Genomic DNA, 26,251 nt, shown 5'->3' on the forward strand with positions numbered 1-26,251 from the left:
CAAAAGCTTTTTTATCTTGATGAAGTTCCAATAGTTCATTTTTGCCTTTGTTTCCCTTGCCTTTGGAAATATGTCTACCAAGAAGTTGCTGTGGCTGTGGTCAAAGAGGTTGCTGCCTGTGTTCTCCTCTAGGATTTTGATGGTTTCCTGTTTCACATTTAGGTCTTTCATCCGTTTTGAGTCTATTTTTGTGTATGGTGTAAGAAAATGGTCCATTTTCATTCTTCTGCATCTGGCTATGCAATTTTCCCAATATCATTTCTTGAAGAGACTGTCTTACCCTTCCCTTTTTGTCAAAGTTTAGTTGACCATGGAGTTGAGGGTCCACTTCTGGGTTCTCTATTCTGTTCCACTGATCTATGTGTCTGTTTTTGTATCAGTACCACACCGTCTTGATGATGACAGCCTTGACACACTGCAAACAGATTGACAAACATAGTGATCCAAAGGGGCACATGCACCCCAATGTTTATAGCAGCAGTGTTCACAATAACCATAGTATGGAAAGAACGGAGATGTCCATTAGCAGAGGAATGGAGAAAGCGTGTGTGTGTGTGTGTGTGTGTGTGTGTGTGTGTGTGTGTGTTTAAAATGAAATATTAGTCAGGCATCAAAAAGAATGGAATCTTGTTATTTGCAATGACATGGATGGAGTTAGAGAGTATTTTGCTAAGCAAAATAAGTCAGAAAGAGGAAGACAAATATCCTATGATTTCACTCATCTGTGGAATTTAAGAAATGATTGAACATAAGGGAAGGGAAGGGAAAAATTGAAATGAAAATTGAGAGGGGGGCAAGTCATAGAGGCTCTTATCTCTAGGAAACAAACTGAGGGCTGCTGGAGGGGAGATGGGTAGGGGTTGGGGTAACTGGGTGACGGGCATTAGGGAGGGCACATGATTTAATGAGCACGGAGTGTTATATGCAACTGATGAATCACTCTACCTCTGAAACAAAAAAATAAATAAATAAAAAAGAAATGTAGAGGGAAACCAAGACAGAATGGCATTCTGGAAACACAGTGGGGGAGTTTCAGGAAGAAGCAGGGGGTCCCTAGTGAGAGGTCAATTCACACACGTACAGAAGTACAGAAAAGTGGACCCTGGTCAGAAGCAGACACAGAAGTTGGGGTGTGTTTTTCCTCTGAGAACATGGGAATGAAGGAGGTAACAGCAGAGAGCAGAGGACTTGCAGGCTGAGCAGATGACAGGTGCTGGTGGGAACAGGCAGGCGAAAGAGAAAGAGTTCTAGTGATGCATTCATGAGGAAATTGCTTTGTGTTTTAACTTTTTCAGATAATGGCTTTTCTCCTGAGGAAAAAGTCCTCTCTCCTAAACCATCGAATTTTTCAGCTCATCCTCTCGATTGCTGGCACTGCAGAGCTAGGCTTCGGGTCATCTGCTATCACCAACGTTGGCATCTTTCAACACATCCTCTGCAATTTTGAGGTAAACTGGAGACTGGCCATTAGCCCTGAAAGAGTGGGTGTGTGTGGTGGTAAGGAATGCCTGGAGCTTCCTCTAAACTCAGCAGGCCAGCTTCCTCAGTAACCATGGGGGTGGGGAGAAGGACAACCTCAAAAGCTTTGGAGCCGGGGAGGTCTGGGTTTATAATTAATACGAGCCCATCAATGGACTGTGTGGCCTTGGGCGAGTGTCTTAATTTCTCTGAGTTCTAGTCTTCTCGTGTATGAGATGGGAAGCATCATGTTCCTCCCACAGGCTGGCGTGGGGGTCAAACCAGATAGGATCTGGGAATGGATTCTAAAACTGGAGGATACCATATATAGAGACAGAGATACAGATGTAGATGTAGATATAGATATAGATAGGCTTAAAAAATATATACTCTGCTCCCTTTAGATGGTGCTTTGCTGTTGACAAATATTCCTTAAAAGTGCTGACTGAGAGACCCTGAGGGAAGGACTGAGGCTAGGTGAGGGGTACTGCACAGAGCTTCAGCTGGATTGCTGTAGTCACAAAACACCATTTACTGAGTGCCTCTGGGGTCAGGCACTGACCACGTCCTGGAGACATGCTGGGGTGAGAGCACAGTTGGGTCAGATTTGTAGATCAGGGACTCCAGGGCTGGATGGGGTGGAATGTGTTCAGAGGGGGTGGAGTGTATGCTATTGGCAGATAGGAAGGATGAGAACAGCCTTGGGGATTTCAGAGCAAGTGGCTTGCAGGGTGCCTGCCAGGCTGTGTGTTGCAGGCAGAGGGGTGGCTGGAGGGGGAAGGAGACATGACAGGTGAGAGACGCTAGGCTGCGGGACGGGACGTGCATGTTAGCCAGTCCCTGCTGCAGTCCATGGAAGGATTTTAAAAATGGATTTTTTTAAATTTAAAAATGATATATGCTCATTATAGAATATTTAAAATTACAGAAAAATGGGGGTGGAAGCTCTGATTTCTGAGATCCAGATGACTCTTGTCAACTTTTAAGGCATGGCTTTTTTGTACTTTCTATGCATAATACACATATATTTTTAGATCATAGTCGTGATCATAGCATAGACATCTTTTAAGTCCTGCCTTTTCTCATATAACAGACATGAAAGATATTTGTTATGGATTCTTCTTTTTTCTTTTAAACACTTTTTTTAAAGATTGTATTTATTTATTTGACAGACAGAGATCACAAGGAGACAGAGAGGCAGGCAGAGAGAAAGAGGAGGAAGCAGTCTCCCTGCTGAGTAGAGAGCCAGATGTGGGGCTCGAACCCAGGACCCTGGGATCATGACCTGAGCCAAAGGCAGAGGCTTAACCCACTGAGCCACCCTGGTGCCCCAAAACACTTTTAATGAAAAGGAAAAGACACTAATATTCCACTTGTCTGCCTCACATCTGACCACTTTAGGAAGCTGTTGAGTCCACACCTTTGGAGGAGAAACAATCAGCCAAGCCAGTCACTTGCACAACCCTTACTGTCTTGTACTCAGACTCCGGTTCCAAATGCTCCTGTGTTAAGAGTACATACTACATCGCATTACGAGATGGAGAGACAGGGAGAACAGCCCCCTAGAGCTCATCTCCCAAAGTCTGGGACTTTAAGAACCAGACAGTGACAAAGACACAGCACCAGTCCATGGACAGGCAAAATGGGGAGGAAATAGAGCTTGAGAAAGGAAGATGAGAACCGTACATGGAACCAGGAAGTAAAGGAGGGAGGTATCTAAAACCAGAAATACACGAGAGCTAGGAAAACCCTTGTGACCTGTGCTGTCCCACTGCACACAAGTCACTAAAAGTCCAAGAGAGCATTTGCGAGACCTGTCCAATCAAGAATTCAAGGTCCCTTCCATTACATCATACCCTTTCTTAATCTCATAGGCTCCCAGCAAGCTCAATGCTTTAGCCACGCTCTTCGACTCTCCCATCATTACTCCTTCAATGACCCTCTCCAATAATGCTTGTTAAAGATAACATCACACTTAAAAACATTTGTTATGGACTTTTATGAGGTTTTTTCTGAATCAGAATAATATCTGTCTTATAGCAAGTTTGTGGTTTCTTCACCATTCCTCTATTGTCAAAGTCTTAGATTTTCCCCCTATATTGTTGTTTTGAGTAAATGTTATTTTGTTGTTTCCCCTGCTTTAAAAACTGTTTCCTTTGAACAAATGATCAAAGTTAAATTATTAGGATAAAGGCTTTCTAGATAATTTTTAGATTATTACTAAGTTTTGCTAAATTCCTGATACCTAAGGATGTTAACTAAAGAATGACATGCTAGAATTTTATTTTAGGCCTATTACTCTGGTGGCAGGAGCTCAAGGCAAGGGAGAGTGGGTCATGAGATTGCTACAGAAATCCAGATGGAAGATTTTGAAACTGAATTTTAGCAAAGATGGTGGGATAAAGAAGATTAATGAAGTTCATTCAGATGAGAAGTGATTAAGAACTGAATGAAAGGAACTCACTATATAACACTGTGTATTACAGAGCACTGTTGAGCGCTGCTGCTGAAAGCCAAATTTAGAGGAAAATGTATAGTCATCAGTGTATATGTATTAGAAAAAAGAACATTTAAGGGGCGTCTGGGTGGCTCAGTGGGTTAAGCTGCTGCCTTTGGCTCAGGTCATGATCTTAGGGTCCTGGGATCGAGTCCCGCTTGGGCTGTATGCTCAGCAGGGAGCCTGCTTCCCTCTCTCTCTCTTTCTGCCTGCCTCTCCATCTACTTGTGATCTCTCTCTGTCAAATAAACAAATAAAACCTTTAAAAAATAAAAAGAACATTTAAAATTAATGAACAGAATTTTAGATGAAGTTAGAATGAATAAACAGAAATGGAAATACAAAAACCCCAAACAAGAAAACAAACAGAGCAAAATTCAGAGAAAGAAAGAAAGAAGGAAAAAGAGATGAGAACATTACTTAAGTAGAAAAGAAACAAACATAGAAAGGATCACCAAGGCCAATAACTAGTTCTCATAACATAGACAGAGCTGTTGAGATTGACCAAGGGGGGAAAAACAAACAGGAGGCACAGCTAAATAATGTTAAAAAGGAAAGGGAAACATAGCCACAAAGGAATGAGCAATTAGAAAGGCAACAAGAAAACAGTACCAACAACTAGGTGCCAATAAATGGGAACACTTAGCTCATTTGAACAATCTCCAAGAAAATTTGTTTCCAAAATTCACTCAGGAAGAAGTAAAAACCCAAATGGTCCCATAACCATCAAATAACAGAATCACAGGTTTAAAATCTTACAAACAAACAATGTCCATAAGGCAAGTCCAGGCCCAGGCGGTCTGTAGGGAAGTTCTGCCAGTCAAGAAATGAGCCATTCCAGCCTTATCAACTCCTCCAGGAAACTGGAAAGAGAGCACTCCCAGCTTATTTTGTGAGCTAATCTTGATTGCAGAACCAAAAACGGACAGGATGGGACATGAAAACATACAGGCCAATCTTATTCATAAATATAGCTGCAAAAATCCTAAATAAAATATTAGTTAATTGAATCAGGTCCTGGATCTGGGTCTGAAGATGGATGAGAAGGTTATGCAGGAAGCCAGCCAGGTATGGAATATAGGCTCCCAGAGCACAAGAGGAAAGGAGAGAGGCATAAATGACTTCACCACCCTGATAAACAAGAAGTAGCAGGCCTTGGCCTCACCCCTGTACCTTCCAGAATGCTGTGGCTGAGTTCAGCAGCTTGGCTCCGAAGCATGTCCACCAGCAGCCTGGCCCAGAAAGTACCCATAACCACAGCTTGCTCCTGGAATGATCATGGGTAACACCCCACCCCTCCCTGAATAAACTTTTAGGTAAGCTGGTGCTTTTAATGCTGGAGTTAAGCAAACAAGCCACCCATAAAGACCAGAAGCTAAAAAAACAAGGTAAAACAAAATGAAATGAAATAAAATTAAAGGATTAGGAGGACAAAATTGCAAAAACAAGAGAACTTTTCCAAATGTCTGCCTCTATCAAGTGAAGCAAGGGCAAGGATGTGTTAAGTTGTAGGTTTTACAATTCGTAGGATTGTATAAAATTTGGAAGTCACTTGGAGGTCAACTGAAGGTCACTCACAGGCCTAGAAAAATGTAACTGTTGGGGTCAGAAGTGAGGTGAAGGGAGAAGGATGGAGTCGAGACATTTAGTGGACTTTTGAAGAAGAAAAAAAGAGAAGAAAATAAAAAGGAGGAAGTTTCAGGACTTAAGGGTCCTGAGTCCGGTTGTAGGCTGAGGAGGAGGAAGCAGCAGAAAAGTATAGTTAAAAATGCCAGTGGGAGAATCACTATTGATGGGACAGGTTCTTCAAGGAAAGGAAAAGTTTAGAGATAAAAGAGAGGGTTACAAAAGAAAGGGTGGATTCCAAGCTTGATGATAGGGACAGATAATTGAGAGGGAGGAGGGAGACCGGAAGCTGAGAAGCAGGGAGAGACAGGAAGTTGGGAAGCAGAGAAGAGACAGGAAGTGAGAAGCAGGGGTGCGGGGCAGGAGGTCGAGGCTTCAGGTTCCTTGAAGAAGGGATAGGCTAGCCCATCCTGAGTGAGGTGGTTCCAGGGGTGGAGAGAGGGTAAAATCTGACGTATTATCCCTTAGATATTTAAAGAAATCTGATCCAGACATCTCAATGCAGTTCTCAGTATAGAGGTTATGTGACACAGGACAATAACCAGAAGATTCAATTGTCTGTGTTTTCCATATTCCAGATGCTTGGTATTATGTAATTTCTAAAGAGCTAGGCAGCCTCTTATGTGTTGTGGCAGCTTCTTATTGTTCTAATGCTCTGGAAAGGAAGTAGGAATACACTTCCGTGGGAAAGGTAAGGGCTCAGGGCCACACAAGATTGGTCAGTCCAATCTCACTGTCTCAGATCTCCCGGTACCGAGTCGGACAAAGCATTTGCTCTATGACTGACTTCATGAATAAACATTCCAAGTGTGCAGGCTCTCAGATTCCTACAGACTTGCATGTTGGGGTGCCATGCCTGCCTACCCCCATCCCTACTGGGGCCTCATCAGCCCACACCAGCTCTCCCGAATGGCTGCTGCCCTCCTCTGGTTGTGCCAGGCAGTGGCTGAGCACACAGGAGCTGGGAATCTGTTAGTGTGCTTCTGGCTTAAGAGCAAACCACTTATTTTACTTTGATTTACTTTACATTCACTCTTTTAAAAAATTTTGTGGGTCCTTATTAAGTGCCCTTTGTGTGGCATGTGTGGGGACTAGAGAGGGGGTCGTTCCTGCCTTCATGGGCCTCCTCAGAAACCTGGGTTTTTTGAGGTTCTTTTGCTCTCACTCTCACGTAAGAGGATAGAGCAATGGTCGCCTGCTTGATTCAAGTGAGGTCGATTATTAACCCTGCGGTTCTTCCTCTGGAGGAGATGTCTGGGGAGAGCACAGAGAGGAGGCAAGAGGGTGGGCTTGATGGTCAGACCAGACTTCGAAGCCAGGCTCTGCCAGTTAGAAACTGTGGGGTGCCGGGCAAGTTTCTGAGTCTCTCTGAGCCTCACTCTTCGTAGCTACTACATGCAGACAATGATAGCATTTTAGGACTTTGCAGGGCAGTTTTTGCCTCTAGCAAAAGTCTCTTTTATAAGTGTGAGCTCTTTGAGCTGCCCTGTGAGTGCACTCTTCCAATCCCATGTCAGAACCTTCTCCTTCTTGGCCCTAGGAAGTGTCAGGATTTGGAAATAAGAAAGAGTAGTGCTGCCTCAAGGCACAAGGCACAAAGGCATGCCATCTACTCTGCCCCGGCCGGACGCTCAGCAGCTGTGTTTTGTTCACTGTGAATGGAAACAACCTGAGCGATAAAGTTCACTCTAGGAATCTGAGTGCCTTCCCTTTGGTGTGCAGCTCGCAGTGGGTCGTGAGGGTTTCACGGAGGTGGGAGCTGAGGAAGGTGATACGTGCACAACTTGGGTGGGTGGTCACAAACCACTCTGGTAGCATCTGGTAGCCTCTGTCTGGAAGCATCAAACCAGACAGGCAAGACTCAGCTTCTGATTCCAGTCCTACCGCTTGCTGGTGGTGAAAGGGACCTGTCCCTCTGTTGGTCTGTCTCAGGCTCTGTTTCCTCATCTCTAACTTGGGAAGACTGACACTTGCCTTCCAGGCTCCAGGGAGGGTGAGTTGTACCTGGCGAGAGGGGCTGCAGGGCTGAGGGCCAGGCACAGGGTACAGCAGGTGTCCTTGGTTCCCATCCAGACTTGCACTGAAGCACCGGGCAACAGCAGAGATAGGGAAGAGAGGAACCATGTCTGAGCTTTCCCCTGGGAAAGGCAGCCTCTAAGTTGTAGGTATTGGTCGAGCTGCACTGATTCCTGAGCTGCTAAATGGCGTTAGTGGTTTCAAGCCTAAGGAGACCAGGTGCAGGGCCGGACATGCGTACCCTTCCCGGAGCCCCTTCTCACGTACGTCTTGGTTTCACTGTGTGCTTGTTGTCTCCAGCTCTGGACAAACACCGCGGACAGCCTGGAGCTCTCCCTCTTTTCCCACCTTGCAGAAATCCTTCGATCACCAAGGTAGGCCCGGTTTTGGCAGGGTGGGGGCTAGAACTGATGGCTTCATGCTGAGACGGGGAACTGAGGGGGCAGGACAGGCTAGGGGCTCAGCAGCCACGGCCTTCTCCCATTTCCAGAGCACTGAGTTCCCGGCGGGCAGCACGTCTGTCTCAGACCATGTGGGCTGCTGTAACAAAATATGATAGGCATGATGGTGTATAAAAGACAGAGACTGATTTCTCTAAGTTCCAGGGGCTGGAAATCCAACATCAAGGCCCTGGCAGATTTTGTGTCTGGTGAGGATCCTACTTCCTGGTTAAGAGCAGTCTTCTCACTATAATGTCACCTGGTGGGAGGGGCGAGGGAGTTCCCTGGGATCTCTTTTATAAAGGCACTAATCCCATCACAAGGGCCCCACTATCTTGACCTGTTTACGTCCACAAGACCATGCCTCCAAATACTATCACGTCGACAGTTTGGTTTCAACATACGAATCCTGGGGGGATACAGACATTCAGTCTGTGGCAGTGTCCTTCCCACTGGCTCATGTATGTAAGGCAGGTCTCTCCCCTGGTGGATTTGGGCCCCAGGAGGGGACTCTCCAGCTCTAACTAGCACACTCTCAGGGGCTCAACAAACAGAAACACTTCTCTGTGCCCCATTTACCTCCCAACCTATTTTCCTTCTAACGGACTCTTCTGAGTCACTTTTCCGATTGTTCAGGGCTCTTTTGGTTGCAAGTGGTAGAAATACAACTCAAACCAACTTATGGAGGGAAGGAAGGGAAGAAAAAAGGAAGGGAGGAGGGAGGGCAAAAGGAAGGTTGAGAAACGGGATTTTATTGGCTCATAGGTTGGGCGGGGGCAGATCTTCACACGTGGCTGGGTGGCGTTCACACTGGTTCATCTGAGACCCGTCACCCGTCTTGTCCACGCTTATCTTCCATGCTGGCATCATGTGGGCAGACGGCAAGATGGCCTCCGGGCAGCTCCTCAGAGCAAATCCTCGGCCCACAGAGGTAGCACAGAGGGCTTCTTTTTTCCTTCTTGTCTCAGCAATAGGATGGGGTCTCAGTGGGCCATCTTGGGTCCCGTGGCCTGGCCGAAGCATGACTTCACCTCTGCAAAAGACGGAGGGGAGTTAGAACATGGGAGGTCCCAGTCCCTGGGATCAGAATAAAGAAGAAGGGAGGCAGGAAATCCACCCTCACACCCCAACTCCTTCCTTACCTGTCAGGCCGGTCACCCCCATGGCCACCTGCCTCCTCACGGAGGGCTGTTTCAGCTTATCAGTAGTGCCTTCAATGTTTTGAATAGATTTGTGACCCTTTTTTCACTCAGCCACTCACTGGGTATCTGCTGCAAACCCATTCCATTTCATACCCAGTTCTTCGTGCTGGAAGTTCCAGAACCACAGGACAGTCTTGTGGAGAAGGAATACAGACAAACAGGCTGCTCAGTGCTGTGATAAGAAAGCACCAAACACAGCCGGAGCCTGCAGGAAGAGTGCACATTCTCCCTGGCAGGTGGATGCATACAGACCACACACAGAACGGGCCTGGTGCTGCCCCTGTATGTATCGGGGATGTGGAGCCTGGCAGAGTTCATGCTATCAGTCCTGAAAAGACAGCTCGAGAAGGAGCCACCCACCCCACTGCCCCTCCTTCATCTTTCTTTTTCCCTTTCCCACTTTCTTTCTTTACTGGTTTCTACAAGATGGACATTTATCCCGGGAGCTGTTTTCTTTGGGGGGAGTCGAATTTACTGGAAATTGAATTTGTGATTTTTCTAAGAAGGAGGACGCAGATGCTTGAATTCTGTCTTTCTCCCCTTTGACTCTCAGTGGCGTTCATCCACTTTGTGGTTTGGGGCAAGCAGGAAGAGCACACACCCAGACAGACTCGCCCAGGGCTCCGTGCTGTTGGGAAGTGCTCCGCGGTCACACGGAGTCTGCTGTCTTCCTTCTGAGTTTTCTGAGACCGGCATTAGTTTTCCCTGAGGCTTAGAACTTAAAAGTCAATAACTGGGGTTGTCTTTGAAGGCAGTTTCCGGGGGTGGAAGGGCACGGGAGGCTCATCCCTGAGCAGCTCTGGCACTTGGCAGACACATATTCAATGGGTGTCTGACAGCATTTTGATGAGTTGCCAAGAGAGCACTGGAGTCAGAGGGCCACAGAGCAAGCCCAGCCTAGGAAACCTTTTCAGCAGAAACACAGCAAATTTGGTTCATTCCAGTAAAAGCTTTTACTGCCTCTACTCCTGGGCTCACAGGGAAGGACCCCGGAATGCTGAGATTGCTCACCAGGCCCAGCTTATACCCAAGCTTGTCTTCCTCTTCAATGAGCCGGGCCTCACCTTCTCCAAGATCCCCACCATCATTGCCATCTTGGGCTGTCAGCTGAGGGGCCACTTCAGCATCCAGGACTTGCTCAGGTACTGTGCCAGGCTTCCCAGGGGTACAGGCAGGGGTTTGGGACTATTTCACAAGGGAATATAGGCCCCAGTTCTTTCCTGACCACACTCAACCCAGCAACATTACCCTTCAGTGTAGTGGCAGATTCCATTTCCTTAGAATCTTCTAGAAGTTCTGTTCAGGGCAGAGAGTTGAGGAAAGGGGCAGGTCTGCTAGACTCCCAGCAGGACTATGTGCTCACTGCTCCCTGGTGCTCAGACACACTTATTACGCCAATGATTCGAGAATTTCCATGAGCACAGTCATCCTCATCAGCCATTGACCCAACAGGTCTGCTATTTGCAGATTTCCCAAAGGACAGTCCCAGCTGACCTGGTATTTAGCCCTTCCCATCCTCATCACTATCTGTTCTGTTGATCTGGCAGAGCAAGAGCTAACTGCTCTGATGAATCCGGACAGATTTTAGATGTCTATGGAAATACTGCATTGATCACAGAATAACATGATTCCCCTCATACCCTCCCTTGAAACTGATTTGGGTGGATCTGGGTACAAAACTTGTATATGTGTTGAGCAAGCATGGGTTGAGCTCACCATTCAAAGTATCCTTCTCTCTCTGCATTAAGAATCGGACTGTTTGTTGTGTACACCCTCAAGCCTTCTTCGGTGAACGAGAGGCAGATCTGTGTGGATGGGGGCCTGGATTCCTCGGTGCCTGGTGAGAAGACCTTTCTCAGACACCAGTCTGAAGGCAGGGAATGAGCCTTATGGCACCCCTTGAGAGCCACCTCTCATGGGGCCATTTTGTAGAGGGAAGGGTTGAGTCAAAGGAAGGGGAAGATACCCACAACTGAGCAGTTGTTCCCAAGTACAGGCTTGTGAGGTCATAGTTTTTGTGAGTAGGGTTGCAATCACATCAAATTGCATATTCTTCCTTCACAACCTGGAGTGGCTTCCAAGACCTCTAGGATAAAAATTGGTTCGCTATAGGTCAACAGATGGGATACTTTATGATCCAGTTCCTGCTACCTTCTTGGTTGAATCTCTCCTACCCTTCCTCCCCTGATGAGCCCCAACTTCAGCGCTCTGAAGGCCCTGCACATCCTAGTGTATGATGATCTGCCCTCCAGCCATGCTTTGTCTGTGCTGTTCCCTTGGCAGAAATGCCTCCCCTGTTCACCCCAGTCCCTCCTTCACCCACTGGAGGCAGAAATGCCTCTCTCGTCCTATCAAGCCAGTTAAGTCACCTCCTTTGCTTATAAAACTGTTGGGCCTACTCTAATGCACACTCTTGTGATTTGTTTCTTTAAGGCTTTTTCCTCCCAACCAGGCACAGAACAAGAGCTATGTCATGCTCCTTCTGCTAGAGGAGGTGTGAAGGGAATAGTCACTGATCACTTTGTTCTGGGCCCTCCAGATCTATGCTGTCCAACATAGAAGCCTCTAGCCACATGTGGCCACTTAAACTTATTTTAATTGATAGAAGTTAAATACAATTAAAAGTTCAGTTCCTTGGTCACAGTAGTGACATTCCAAGTACTTGCTAATCACATGAGGCTAGTGGTTACTGTATCAGACAGGGGAGATATAAAACACTTTTTTTTTTTTTGCAAAAGATTCTATTGGAAAGTGTTACTCGATCTGGAAAAATCTCTTTTCCTTAGGTCAAACCCGAATAGTAAGAATTACTATTCCCATTTTCTAAATGAGGAAATGGAGGCTCAGGGAGATTAAGACCTTTGGGGACAGAATCCAAGTAGAGAGAAATCGGACCCCACTTCTTCAAGCTGCCTCATCAGTCCTATTTCTGCAGCATGGTTTGTGTGCCCTGAATTGGTTTGTAAAATAACTGGCTAACCAAGGGAGTGAATGAATGAATGGATAATGGGACAAAAGTAAGCTTATTTAGTCACCCCTCCTTCTTTTTTTTTAATTTTTATTTTCAGCATCACAGTATTCATTATTTTTTCACCACACCCAGTGCTCCATGCAATCCGTGCCCTCTATAATACCCACCACCTGGTACCCCAACCTCCCACCCCCACGCCACTTCAAACCCCTCAGATTGTTTTTCAGAGTCCATAGTCTCTCATGATTCACCTCCCCTTCCAATTTCCCCCAACTCCCTTCTCCTCTCTAACTCCCCTTGTCCTCCATGCTATTTTGTTATGCTCCACAAATAAGTGAAACCATATGATAATTGGCTCTCTCTGCTTGACTTATTTCACTCAGCATAATCTCTTCCAGTCCTGTCCATGTTGCTACAAAAGTTGGGTATTCATCCTTTCTGATGGAGGCATAATACTCCATAGTGTATATGGGACCACATTTTCCTTATCCATTCATCCGTTGAAGGGCATCTTGGTTCTTTCTACAGTTTGGCGACTGTGGCCATTGCTGCTATAAACATTGGGGTACAGGTGGCCCTTCTTTTCACGACATCTGTATCTTTGGGGTAAATACCCAGGAGTGCAATTGCAGGGTCATAGAGAAGTCACCCCTCCTTCTTATATGGACTTCATTCTGGACTCTGCAATTCAAACTCTGTCTTTAGTGTGACATCGGCATGCTGAAGGCCTAGCTTGGAAAAGCATTGAGAAGAGGAATTGAGATTAAGTACTAAAAATTTCCACCACTCTGTTCCCAGTGCCTCCTGTAGTGCCCAGCATGTAGTAGGTGGTCAAGAAATGTTGCAGCCTATGATAATGGGAAAAAAACATTTTTCTACTAGAAGATAAATTTGACCTAATTTTTTAGGATTTTTTTGGGGGGGGGTGGGAAGCATCAAAAACATTTTCAGTTAAAGGGAACTTAAGGAACCTTTCCTGAAATTCTTTTTAAGCATCGCATAGAACTCTAGATTCGAATGCCAAACTTTGAGTCTCATCCATGGCTAAATTCCTGAGTGAACTAAGTGTTTGGTGAATACGATTGCTTACTGCGGCAAATATTATGTCTCTTTACATCCGTTTTCTCTCAAATCTGAATTTCCTTTTTTGTAGCTGGAAGCCAAACATCTGGAAAGACAATCTGGCTCAGAAACCAGTTGCTGGAGATGCTGTTCAGCGTAATATCTTCCTCCCAACTTCATCTGTCCTCTGAGTAAGTAGCTCCAGGAAGAGTGATTTGGCCTGAGCTTGTGTCCTACAGGGTGCAGTATTAAAACCTTTTCTTAATGAAAAGTTTAGCATCTCCGAGTTGGTTTTCTGCAGTGTGTTTCCTGCACCAGTCAGAAAAAAAATTATATTCTCTCCACTCAATAAAGCAGACCTTGCCCTGAGATATTCTGATGCAAATGTGCAATGGGCATGAGTAACTCAGAACAGATTTGGTATAATGACAATAAGCTCTTTTTGTCACCATTGCTATAGTGTAATTGTTATTGTTTTGGCAGTTGTGACAAGTACTGATTTTGATGTCCTGTACTTGGCAGACAGTAGAATAGAGAAATGGTTAGCCTAAATAACATCTATCAAGGAAAAGGCTTGCCAAATTCTTCTGCTATTTACTGTCAGTTTTTTAGTTATTTTTCCAAGTTGGAAAAAGAAGTATCTGCCTTCAATTAACTTCCGAAACAATGTGTAACCATAAAATCCCATTAACTCTCTCCCCCGACTGCCTGCTTTATGTCTAACTCTGCAGTCATTCATTCAACAACTATTTGTTGAGTACCTACTGTGTGCCAGACACTGTTCCTCACTCTGAGAATGCAGTGCTGAAGAAGTTAGTCCAGATCCTTGCTGCTGCTGAGTTGACATTTTCATGTGTATGTATTTGGGGGACATAGGAATGGGGTAGGGAATCACCCTTCAGTAAAATAGCCTTGCAGGCAGTGCTTAAAAGGTCTGCATTCCTAGACTCTAAGGATGGTAGAACTGGAAGTTGCCCTGTAGGTGAGCTAGTCCAACTCTTTCCTTTTTCATCTTTTTGAATGAGAATGTAGTGTAGCGCTTAAGCACTGGGACTCTGATCTCTAGATCTCCTGGGTTCAAAGCCCAGCTTTGCCTCCAGAGACCCTGGGGAGGTTAGTTAAACCTTCTATGCCCTCTTTTGCTCATTTATCTGAGGATAAAATTAGTGCCTGCTAAAGAAGGAAGTTAATATGTGGCTAGCCCTAAGCACAGTATCTGAGATACTATAAATATTACATAAGCTAACTGCAATGGCCATCATAATCTCAACATCATTATCCTCACCAACATCATCACCACCATCGCCACCATCATTATCGTCACCACCACCATCATCATCACCGCCATCATTATCATTATCATCCCCACTATTATCACCACTACCACCATCATCACCACTACCATCATCACCATCATCATCATCATTACCATCATTATCATCACCACCACCATCATCATCATCACCACCACCATCACCATCACCACCATCACCCTCATTATTATTATCTTTCCCACCATCATCACCAACACCACCATCATCATCACCGCCATCATTATTATTACCACTATTCTCACCACTACCATCATCATCACCACTACCATCATCACCATCATCATTACCATCATTAGCATCACCACCATTACCCTTGTTATTATTATCTTTCCCACCATCATCACCAACACCATCATTATCATCATCATTACCACAGTCATCATCACCACCATTATCAACATCAAGAAAAATGACCATAGCTCATCAAGAGCCCTGCCAAAGTTATCCAGTTAGTCAAAAGAGGCAGGGATAGAAGAGAGGACAGTTTCTTGACTCCTAGTCTGGTGGCCACAGCCTCGCTCCCTAATCTGGTAGCTGGCACTGACAACATTGCCCGGTAAAGATTGGCCCTACTCTGGTTCCCAGGAGGCAGAGTCCTTTGCTGAGCTGTTACCCCTGAGGATTGGTTGCCTACCTCCCTATCCTCCAGTCCCTTCTAGCAAGTTTGTATTCTCCAAACTCATCATTTTAAGATTTTATTATTTATTTATTTATTTGACAGAGAGGGAGAGAGAAAGGGAGAGAGAGAGAGAGAGAGCACAAGCAGGGGGAACAGAGAGGGAGTGAGAAGCAGACTCCCTGCAGAGCTGGGGGCCCAATGTGGGACTCGATCCCAGGACCCTGGGATCATGACCTGAGCTGAAGGCAGATGCTTAACCATCTGAGCCACCCAGGCGCCCCTTAAACTCATCATTTTAAAATTCATTTTTGAATGTGACACTTAAACATGTATTTTGCTTAAATTCATAAATATGCATAAATATTGGACTATTCCGTTGAGATTAATTTTGACCTGTGTATTTGAAAAGGGAGTTAACCAACCATTATGTATTTTATGTGACTGTATTGATGTAATTAGATGAGTGGCTAGTCAGACCCACTAAGTAGGAGTACTAGTGGAGTAGGGCTATGGAGGACCTGCCCATTTATTCATTTGTTGATACAGTTTCCAATTGCACTGAAAAGATTTAGCCAGCTTACACTTCAGCCTTTAATAAACATATTCAGCCATTTAACAGCAACCTTGCCAGCATTTTATTTTACCATCCTTTAAAAATATAACATGTACTTCACTAAGTAATAGCCAAGTTAACCTTAATTTTCCTCTCCTTGGTGACAAGGGAGGCTGGACATTATTTGTATCTTCTGGACGTGATCTTTGCTTACAAACTAAGAGATAATTTACTGCATTTATTGAACCCTGCAGGACAAAGGAAGAGATGTTTCTGAGCCTGGGGCCTGACTGGTTCCTGCTCCTCATGCAGGGCCACGTGCATCACAGCACCACCGTGCTGGGGTTGAAACTGTTGCTGCACTTTTTGGCAAGCCCCTCCCTCCGCGGGCGATTTAAAGATGGCCTGTGTGCAGGATCCTGGGTGGAGCGCAGCTCGGAGGGTGTGGACATTGTGATAGGTGAGTGTGCGGCCTTCTCCAGGAGGTGGGACACCACCTCATCCTGGGCTGCGAGTGAGGACCTGCCAGGCTCCTTCCTGCTTGGGGCCTTCACAGCTCTTGCAGTAGGATCACCTTGACCCCTGAACCCCATAAGTCCCAGTCGCTTCCTACTTCCTGGTCAGGATCCTTTTTTGTCCTCATTGCTTTCCAGTTGCTGGGGGCTTCCTTTTATTCCTCAAAAGTTCCTTAGCCCTTTTCCTCTTCCTGAGATGTTTCTCCCAGCCCACAACACTGGGAAGGCTCTCCTGGCTGGTGTGGGTCCATCTTCTGGTCTCAGTTCAAATGTCGCTTCCTGCAGGAGAGGAGGGTTCCACCTCAATTAGGGCACCTCTGTTATATTGCTTTTTTTTTTTTTAATGGTTCTTGTCACAATTCACAAGCATCTATTCGTTTAGGTATTTAATTCCTTAATGTCCCTCCCTCTTGCTACATTCTAAGTACTTGGTGAGGGTCTGGGGTTCTGTATATTTTGTTGAAATGCTATGTCCCTATTGTTTAGTATAAAGTTGCCCTACTGCCTCTAAGGTAGTAGGCACCAAATAAGTATCTGTTTTTGAATAAATGAGTGAAGGAATGAATGTGTATGTCAGGAATAGGAAAAGGAACTTTTTTGAATACTTTTATGCTCATGCACGTATGACATATATTTCTATCTGGCATTTCTGTGGGATGGGTAGGTGGCAGGGAATTCCTTTGCCCTATCCCCACCTTGATCAGAAGCAATAGCAGTTGTTCTCAATTAGATTTTGTGCCCCTTCCACCTGATCAACAGATAACCTGAAGAGCCAGACCCCCACGCCTGACCAGAGCCCCTGCCTGCTTCCTGGGTTCCGCGTCCTGAAGGACTTTCTGGGCCACCATGTGCATATTCCAGAAGTCTACCTCATTGTGACCACCTTCTTCCTGCAGACGCCACTTACAGAGCTGACGGATGGGCCCAAAGTAGGTTCTTGGAGTACCCCCGGGATGGAGTGACCCACCTGCTTTTATGATCCCATGTGACCAAGGCACTTCCTTAAGATTCTCTACCCCTGCCTCCATCCACATCCTCCAACTTGTGTTGCGTTTGACCCACTTCCTTGCCTCGCACTGCTACCCCCTTGGCTAGTTCTTCAGATCCCCTGAGCTCCTGGGCCTCTGCCTCCCATCCTCCCTGCCAGCAGGTCTGGGTTTTAAGTCTTTCTCCTTTTGGGCATGGCTAGAGAAGTCACATGATGATGGGAGTGACACGGGGAGGTGAATGCTGCCACCGCAGAATTAGAGCCTCGGGTTATGCCTTTTGAAAAAGCATGTCTCTTTACCTTAGCCAGACCCCTCAGTTCCCCTGCATTTTAGTGTCAGCCATATATGCTATCAAGTCTCTCCCCCAAAGCTGCCCTGTGCTCAGATGACTTACCTCACAGTGGGAGTGGAGGATCCCGGAAGGGCATTGTCTTGACACCCCACTTTCTACCACCTATTTATGCCATGACCCTCTTCATCACCTTCTCTCTATTGTCGCTGGCAAAGGCTGATGGATTCCTTCCACCCCTTTCCTGAGCGACCTCACCAGGGGTTAACCCTTTCTCCTGTATTTCCAGCCCCTCCCTTTCTACGGACTCTTTCCTCATAGACCATAAATACGTGACCTGTGTCTCCACCTAAATGCAGAAGCTGCCCCCTTGACGCCCACTCTTGACCAACTGCTGTCTTACTTATCCTCCTCTGTCCTGCTTTAGCCAAATTTCTCCAGAGAGGAGCCTACACTTAACTAGGTATAGCTTCTCACCAAACAGCGCTTCACTCATTCATTTGCACCACATCCAAGGCTTCATGAGCTCCCCTGATGGATGGGGTTCCAACTCCACAGCCGGCATCAAGGCCCTCTGTCACTGGGGCCCTCACTTTTCTCGCCAACCCACTTTGTTCCCTTGCCCACCCTTTGTGCTGTGAACCTCCTTAGTCACCTCTCCAGTAAGACCAGCTGCTGTGTGCTTGCCTTCCCTGTGCCTTTAACGAGCTCTTACTCCCATGTCCCCTGCCTGCTGAGGGGGTGGATGGACTCTCATCACTCAGCTCAGATTCTGCCTCCTGCTCAGATCCCTGGGCAGGGGGACTCATTCTCTCCCATGTACCTTAGCATTTCCCATCAGTGGCACTGACATAGTTATGTGATTTCCTCTCTCTTCAGCTACTGAGCTCCTCAGGTGCAGATCCTACTTCTTACTCGCCTTCCTGGGTGCCTGACAAATAGCAGATTCAGAAAATTGTTTCTCAGTCTCAACTGAGTGGAGTTAAACTGCCCTGAATTGAAAGTGGGGGAGGGGCTTGGCTCTGTAAACTGAAGGCCAGAAAATCTACCTCTCTTGACATCCTTATATTTGACCTATCTAAATCTTGATATATGCTAATAGTATTAGAGATCCACACTTCAAAATAAAATTCTTAATATGCTGTGCTAAGTTCACCGAAACCGTGTATTTCTGTTTCTTCAGGAACGTATCATAGGGAACAAACATCTCCTCAATGTCAGGACCCGTGATAGATGTTTTACATATTTTATTTCACTTGATATTTATAACCATCCCATGGGGAAGAGAATGTAATTTTCATTTTATAGAGGAGGAAACTGAGTTGCCAAGAGGCTTCAGAGCTTGCATAAGCCCAACTTTTAAAGAGGCAAAGTCAGAGTGCCCTGCTGGCCAAGCCCTGTGTTCCCTCTGCTACACTCGGCACCTTCCCCAAAGCCTTTGAACTCTTCATATGTCCTCTGTAGTCTCACTTACAAAAATTCATGACAGTCGATTGGGATCACAAACCAAATGGAAGAGCTGAAGTCAAGGTGAATCACTGGTGGGTTAGCAGCATCTTCTCGGAGCCATGTACTTCCCTTATGCACCACCAAGCGGGCTGACGTTCTCCACATGGACCAGCCACCTAGGCTGTCTGCACAGCTACTGTGCTGTTTGCCTTTCCCACTCAGGCCCCCTGGAAAATACAGTGTGCTGGCTGGAAAGCCGGTCCCCTTGGTGTGCCTCCAATGGTCTCTCTATAGCCCCTGCCCCCTCTTTCAGGATAGCCTGGATGCCATGCTCCAGTGGCTCCTGCAGAAGCACCACAATGAAGAAGTCCTCCGGGCTGGGCTGTGCACTGAAGGTGTCCTGCTGCTCCTGGAAATGCTGAAAGCCACCATGAGCCAGGTGAGACCCATCCCCCCCACATCTCATGAGGAGGTGGAAAGACAAATCTGGAAGAGTCACCTTGACTTTTTCCAGCAGTTTCCCTTGCTGATAATTAACAAGTGTTATTCAGAATGCTTGGTAGAAGAGGCCAGGTGGGTTCCCCAGCCTAAATGTCCTCAGTAGAGTTTACGCACTCTTACCAGAGAACATCTATTTTCCATTTGTTTACATATCTGAGTTTCTTCACTGGGAGATTTAATGCCTTCAGTTAGGGGAACATTTCTGAGCAACTACTTTAGGTCAGGAGCTTCAGGGGACTGGTAGGAGGTGGAAAGGGGCCTCTTTCCTCAAGAAGCTCGCCTCCGCCATGACAAGTGGGCCTCACACATGGGTAAGCTGTGAGGTAGAAACCTGTTAGAGAAGACAGATGCCACCAACCACATACATGACATGGAGAGCCATTAACTCAGGACTTCAGGGTCCTCAAGAGGCAGGTGGAGAGGTTATTTTTGACATGGAGGCAAGTGTGAGGGGTGAAGGCCCCCTGTGAATGGGAGTAACTGTGAGCCAGATCAACAAGAATTTGCGTGGGAGGCTGAAAACTTCTGACTTCATTCTGTAGACCCCAATGGTGACTGGAGGCTTCATTCTGTGTGGGGAAACCTTATCGCTTCTATAAGACAATGCATGTTTACCTTTACAACTTTAACCAAAGAGGAAGATAGAAAGTAAAAATCACTTGAAACACACCCATGCAGAGATAACCTCTGTAACCGCTGTGAACCTCAGAGGAATGTTATTCCAGACACCTAGGATTATACCGTAGCCTTACAGAGGGTTGGGCCACATAAACCCCTCTTGCCTTTTTTTCTCAACATATTGTTGGGAATTATCTATATTTGTACATGGAAATTTATGTTGTTTTTCAGAATGTTCATTGTTATAAAAACTCTGTAAAGAACTTTCTTGAGCAGATATCCTTTCTCTGTAGTTTGATATTCTCCTTAGTGTGAATTCTGGATTTTGGATAGTGGGTCAGTCAGTGACCTTCATGTGTTTTCTTTTGGATGCACTTCTCAGGAAGGTTGCATTAGACATTATACATACACGTCCCTACATCTAATCTACGTCCCACCATCCTGTATGGGAGTCCCCAGCACAGTCCTCACAGCCCCAGCTATGGGGTCTTTGCTTTTGACCCAGTTTAAGTGTCACATCTGTAATACCCCAGATAGCCATTTTATGTTTGACATTATAATGTAAATGTTTGGTCTTATAATAATAATAATAATTATTATTATTGTTATTTTTTTACTCCTCTCAGCAGACTATACGTTTTCTTTGTTTTACCTGCTTTCATGTTATTCAATTTTTTTTTTTTTTGCTTTTTCAAAATAACCTTTACTGGTTAGAAGGGTAGCAAACTCTTTATGCTGCAAACTGGAGATAACCTATTTTTTCAGGCACCCGACTCCAAAATTAATTGAACATTAGGTCTGTAATGGAACCATGAGTAAGCTTTCCAAAGAAGGAAAGTATACAGTTCACATGCTCTGACTAGGACATAACAAAATGAAGTGGATAACAATAATAAAAAGCAAAAAGTCTAACCACATTAACGAAATATGAGTCAAGAGGTCTTTAAAACTACAATCACATTAATTCTAGAAAGCAACAGCAACAAAAAAATGAAGATGCCAAATATTAGAATCTTAGAACTAGACAGGAAAATAATCGGGAGATATATCCAAAGTTGGTTGTTTAAATCAACCCACAAGTCCTCAGCTCCTTATGTAGTCAGAGGGTGTGGGGTAAAGAGAGCATGAGTTACACATACAGAAGAGAAGGGAGAAGTAATCATACAGAAAATTAAATGAATTTAAAAAGGCCATTTGTGCAAACTGAATAAAATATTACCTAAACAAGATCAAAGAGACATTTGAGAGTCTAAACAAGGCAATAATGAAAAAAAAATGGAGCCCAAGAGTTTCATAAGAGCAACTTAAATAATACAAGAATTATGGATTTAACATCTTCTTGAATAAAAAGAAAGGAGAAGAGGTTTTTTTTATCATAATACTGATAACAAAACCTGACAAACATAAAACAAAAAGAAAACTGCAGCCCACTATTATTTATAAATATGCACTCAAAATCATAAGTAAAATATTTATAAACAGAATAAGGAAGTGCACTGAGAGATTAACAGAGGGACTCAGTGAGCTCTTTGCAAAAATGCAAAAAATCTATTGGTGCAATTCATCATAGGTAAGTGGCTAAAAGAAAAAAAACACCTAATTACATGTTAAAAGAGTATATCATAAAAATTAAATACATTTTTGTTTTTAAAAGGAGAAAAAATTGTGATCTGTACTTTCTTAGCATAATCTCTCTCTCTCTCTCTCTTTCTCTCTCTCTCTCTCTCTCTCACACACACACACACACACACACACACACACACACACACACACACACACATTACAGCCAGATTGCCTGGGTTCAGTTCCTGGCTTTGTCACTTATCTGTTGGGTAACCTTTGGCAAACTACCCGACCTCTCTGTGCCTCTGTCTTCCCATCTGTAAAATAGGTGTAAATGTAGAGAGTGGTCGTGAGGGGAGAAGAGGAATGTGTGTGAAGCCCTGTAATAATGCCTGCACATATTAACCCCTTCCCCAACTGGTGACTAGTATCCTGGGCTAACCCACAGACTTAGGTGTCTACAATTTAGGTGTCTTGCTGACTATCTCAGAAAGCCTTCGATTTCAGATCCTCTGGCTCCCCTGCAGTCGCCAGCCACATTCCCATGCTCAGCCTCTCATGAAGTATGCCTTCAGCCCCCAGGAGGCTCTGGAGATGACGCCTGGGAACGGTCGTTCCCTGCCAGAGTGCTGCATTTCCTTGGCTGTGTGCACAGCACCTACCCCCAGGATCCTGCCTGGCGAGCCCCGGAGTTCCTCCAGACGTTGGCTGCTGTCACCTTCCCTCTGGGGACCCACAAGGTAGGACATGTCACTGCCCTGCCCAGTGAGAGCAGGGGTGAGCGTTATCATGCTCACATGCTCATACCATGCTCATACCAAAGGGTAACAGTCCTCCTTAACCCCACCCCAAATTAAAACGCATTTTAAGGCAACTTGGCTGAAACATTAAGTAAACAACTTGAGTAATTTTCCTTTTCTTGGCTGAGATGCAGCTTGAGTCGTCCTTCAGCTCTGAGATTCAGTAATTTTTGGAGTGGTCCGGGATCTCAGTAATGAGAAATTTGATGGCGGACCAAGTCCAGTTCTGTATGGAATATTCACGCTGCTAATATGAACCAACAAATTCCACCCCAGGAAACCAGTGGCCCACACCCCTGCCAGGAGACATGGAATAGGAAGTGTCCTATCTTTGGGGATCACGCCTCTCATCCTGTTTGCAGGCCCGGGACTCTTTGCAGTCCGAGGGTTTGCTGAGGCCCAGCTTAGAGCCAGACAAGCCAAGGTTGGGAGGGTAGAGGGCCGACTGGGTCCTGAGGACGTGATGTGAGTGTGGGCCACAGGAAGGGAGGCCCAGTGGGCCAAGCGGGCTTGGTGGGCTGGGAGCATGTGGCCAGTGAGAAGAACAGGTGAGGATGGTGGGAAGGGCAGGTGAAGGAGAGGAAGGCAGACATCCCCTCATCACCCCTACCACAGTGCAGTAGGAAGCTGAGACCCCAACAGGGAGGGTGAACCTGTGGCACGTGTCTGCAAATCCATAACCCCGGCTAAAGGAACATGTTAGAAGGCACGCAGTGCTATGGGGAAGGTTCAGAAGCCGTGCTGTGCACAGTGTGGGCATGCAGTATTTGTTCCGTAATTCTCGGCTCAACAACCAAATGGATAGAACCAATGTGTTCATTCAGCTCCTCTTTTCTAGAAGTGGGTTCATGGTGATAGCTCCTGTCAGCTGAACACCTGGAGGGTCCTGAGACTGGTGCTTTATCTGACCTGAGCAGGACCCTAGGCAGGTGGTTTCTGAAAGAGGGACAGTGAGCTCCAGAGAGGCCAAGTGGGGCCGAGCAATTTCTGCTGCATGTCTTGGGGCCATAAGACCCATCTCACAAAATGTTTGAGAGAAGGAAATAGGCCAGAGTTTATGTGATTCATGAGTGACAGAACCAAGATTGAAACCTCACTCTCTCACCCCAAGGCCCAGTTCCTTTCCATCAGTCAGTTTAAAATAAAATTAAATGGCCAAATAAAATTCAAGTAATTGGTTTTAATGAATAAACTAAGCATAAAGACTAGAAGATTTGCAAAAAGATAAAATGGTTTGTTGGATTGATATGAACTAAAAGAACATACTGGAAAAGTAGGTGTTAAAAAAAAAAAGATGCAGTAAAGAGCAAAGGAAATCACTGTGGGCTGCACTGGAGGGGTGGTGGGTGGGACAGAGTCCAGGCATCCCTGGGCCAGTCAGAGAGGAAGGACAGTCCTACAGGCTGTCCCTCATCATCCCCCACACTAGGGCCTCTGGAGGGGACCAGGACCCTGAAGTCTGTGGTCTGACATCCTTCGTCCAGAGCCCCACCTTAACTCCTACACCTGCAGGCCAGGCTCGCCATCTGCTGAGCCGGGGTTCCAGCCGGCTGCCTGCCCGCAGCCCACACTCTGACCCAGGGCTCTTCCTCCTCACACTCAATGGTTCCTGCTGGGGGCAGGCCTGGCCCAAAGTCACCTCCTCAGTGACTGCAGAGGAGCCAGACCCTGTCTTGAGACTCCTGGCTCCTGTTTCAAAATGCTTATCCCCACACCTCCTAGCCTTGTCCCAGCTCCAAGTCAGCTTCAAAAAGCCTTTGTTGCGAAGAAAACGCGACAGGCCCTCTTGATGCAGAAGGCTGGTGGCCAAAAGGCTTCGATTTGCTGTAAATATATATGGCATCTTTCCAGTCAAGTCCACACGGAGCTAATTAATGCAGTCACCACCTCCCTAGGTGCCATTAAATTCATTTTATGGCTTAATTAAGAACGGCTGCATTAATTTTATGAATGAGCAAAGGGAGGTGCCGACAGATGAATGTGCATGGAAAGTTCATGGGCCGGGAGTCAGGAGCCCCTGGCCGTGTGTCCTTGGGTGTGTCATTTGGTCTCCCAGCATCCCCATGTCCTCCTGGATGTATCTGGGCTGACAACCCCTGCCTCACGGATCTCATATTTTTATAAACATAAAAATGAGAAAGTGAAGGCCAAGGTGCTTCTGGGACTTGGATGCTAGGCCTCGAGGAAGTCCTCCTTGTCTCAGCAGGTGGTCCTGTCTGTCAATGTCAGCAGGCCCTGGCAGGCAGTAAAGGTGAGGGCTCCCCCAGGAGGTGAGGACAGGCTGTCTTGCACACAGCCCATGAGGCCAGGCATCACCGTATGCACTGCTCATCACTGACCACTGCAGGCCTCTCTTGCTCTGTGCTCAGCCTCTTTCCATGGCTCCTGCCTACCTCGTGTTCAGAGACCACAGTGGGCCCCCCGATGAGCAGTGAGACTCTGGGCAAGTGGCCTTCTTCCTCAGAGCCTCGATTGCCTTCCATGTTAGTGGGTTTGATAAGAATTCCACCTGTGCACATCTCAGAGGTGGACACGAGAGTGCCCTGAGGCAGGTGGGGCCACTCATGTTGGCGTTCTCTCATCTTGGAGGAGCCCATGACTCAGCCTGTCCAGAATGCCAGTAGCCCCGGGGTGGAAGCTGAAGGTGACGACATTGCAGAGGGTCCACAGGCTCCTGCCAAGTCACATCCCACGCGGAAGCAGCTGAGGGAGTTCATGCAGCGACTGCTGAGGGACTCCTTGCTGGCGGCCTCCAACCCCAAGCAGTGGCTGCCCCTGGAAGTGCTCTTGGAGGTGAGCTGGAAAGGGTGTTCTGGGGTTGTGTTTTGTGGGAGACGGCCTGGGAGGACATGGCACCGCAAGGCTGGGGGGTTCCCAGGGAGACCTGGGAGCTGATCTCTCTGGAGAGCTCACCTCGGCCTGCAGATGTCAGCCAGCTGGGGGTTGAGAACGTCTCCTGGGACTGCCATGATATGGTGGGAATTGCAGACCCTTGCATAGCAGGGAGCTCACCAAGCAGCATTTGGAGAGATGGGCGAGGGCAGAGCCTAGCCAGGTCCTAAAGAAGCAGAGCCTAAAGCAGGGATTTTATGGAAATTATCTGGGGGCTGTATTCTCAGAGGAAGCAGGAAAGAGCAGCAGAGGGGGACAGGGGAAAAGCAAGCTAAGCAATGGTCTCCTGTGGGTCCTCCACAGTTTGCCTCCTCCACCCAGGAAGTGGGCTTCACCTCCCTGGTGAGGGGATTTCATTAGCCAAGGGCAATGCCCTGGGGAAGGGGCAGTTGTGAGCTGCGGGCTGCCCACACTCCCGGCAGCTGTGGTATTAGCATACGGGGCACACAGAAGGCTTGATGGCATGAGGTTGATGTGATGGCTATGTGGCCACTCTCTTAGTCCCCAATGTGTTTTCAGGCGTCTCCACACAATGCCACCAGCCAACAGAAGCGAGACTTCCAGTCTGAGGTCCTGCTTTCCACCATGGAAATATTTCACATGCTGAATGGAGGCAATGTACCCATGCTCAGAGGTGAGTAGGGGTGGCCTTCTTCTCCTTTATGACCTTCTTCTCCTTTATGACACAGAGCTTCTGGCAACTGAACAGGAAAACCTGCCCCTGGCTCACAGGGCCTCTTGGGAGCCACAGAAGCTACCCTCTACCTGCAAGTCAGTTCTTCCACAAATCCACAAAGAGAGCTCACCAACACTACCTAGAGGCTCTAAGGAAGGCATGGTGACCTTCTCCATGACAC

General features: G+C 46.5%; 1 protein-coding gene across 5 annotated transcripts in view; it reads left to right on the forward strand.

Annotated features, from left to right (window-relative positions):
- WDFY4 (WDFY family member 4) overlaps window positions 1–26,251 on the forward strand; it is a 266,523-nt gene that overhangs the window by 97,520 nt on the left and 142,752 nt on the right. For all 5 annotated transcript variants that reach the window (XM_032313628.1, XM_032313627.1, XM_032313624.1 and 2 more), the window contains exons 24-34: window positions 1,296–1,448; window positions 7,898–7,971; window positions 10,220–10,381; window positions 10,988–11,079; window positions 13,364–13,463; window positions 16,033–16,238; window positions 17,053–17,222; window positions 19,334–19,459; window positions 22,278–22,442; window positions 25,092–25,295; window positions 25,914–26,028. In XM_032313628.1, the coding sequence (XP_032169519.1) occupies window positions 1,296–1,448; window positions 7,898–7,971; window positions 10,220–10,381; window positions 10,988–11,079; window positions 13,364–13,463; window positions 16,033–16,238; window positions 17,053–17,222; window positions 19,334–19,459; window positions 22,278–22,442; window positions 25,092–25,295; window positions 25,914–26,028 (1,567 nt within the window). The remainder of the gene's footprint in view (window positions 1–1,295; window positions 1,449–7,897; window positions 7,972–10,219; window positions 10,382–10,987; window positions 11,080–13,363; window positions 13,464–16,032; window positions 16,239–17,052; window positions 17,223–19,333; window positions 19,460–22,277; window positions 22,443–25,091; window positions 25,296–25,913; window positions 26,029–26,251) is intronic.

Source organism: Mustela erminea, chromosome 14 (assembly GCF_009829155.1).
Source record: "Mustela erminea isolate mMusErm1 chromosome 14, mMusErm1.Pri, whole genome shotgun sequence".
Lineage (NCBI taxonomy): Eukaryota > Metazoa > Chordata > Mammalia > Carnivora > Mustelidae > Mustela > Mustela erminea.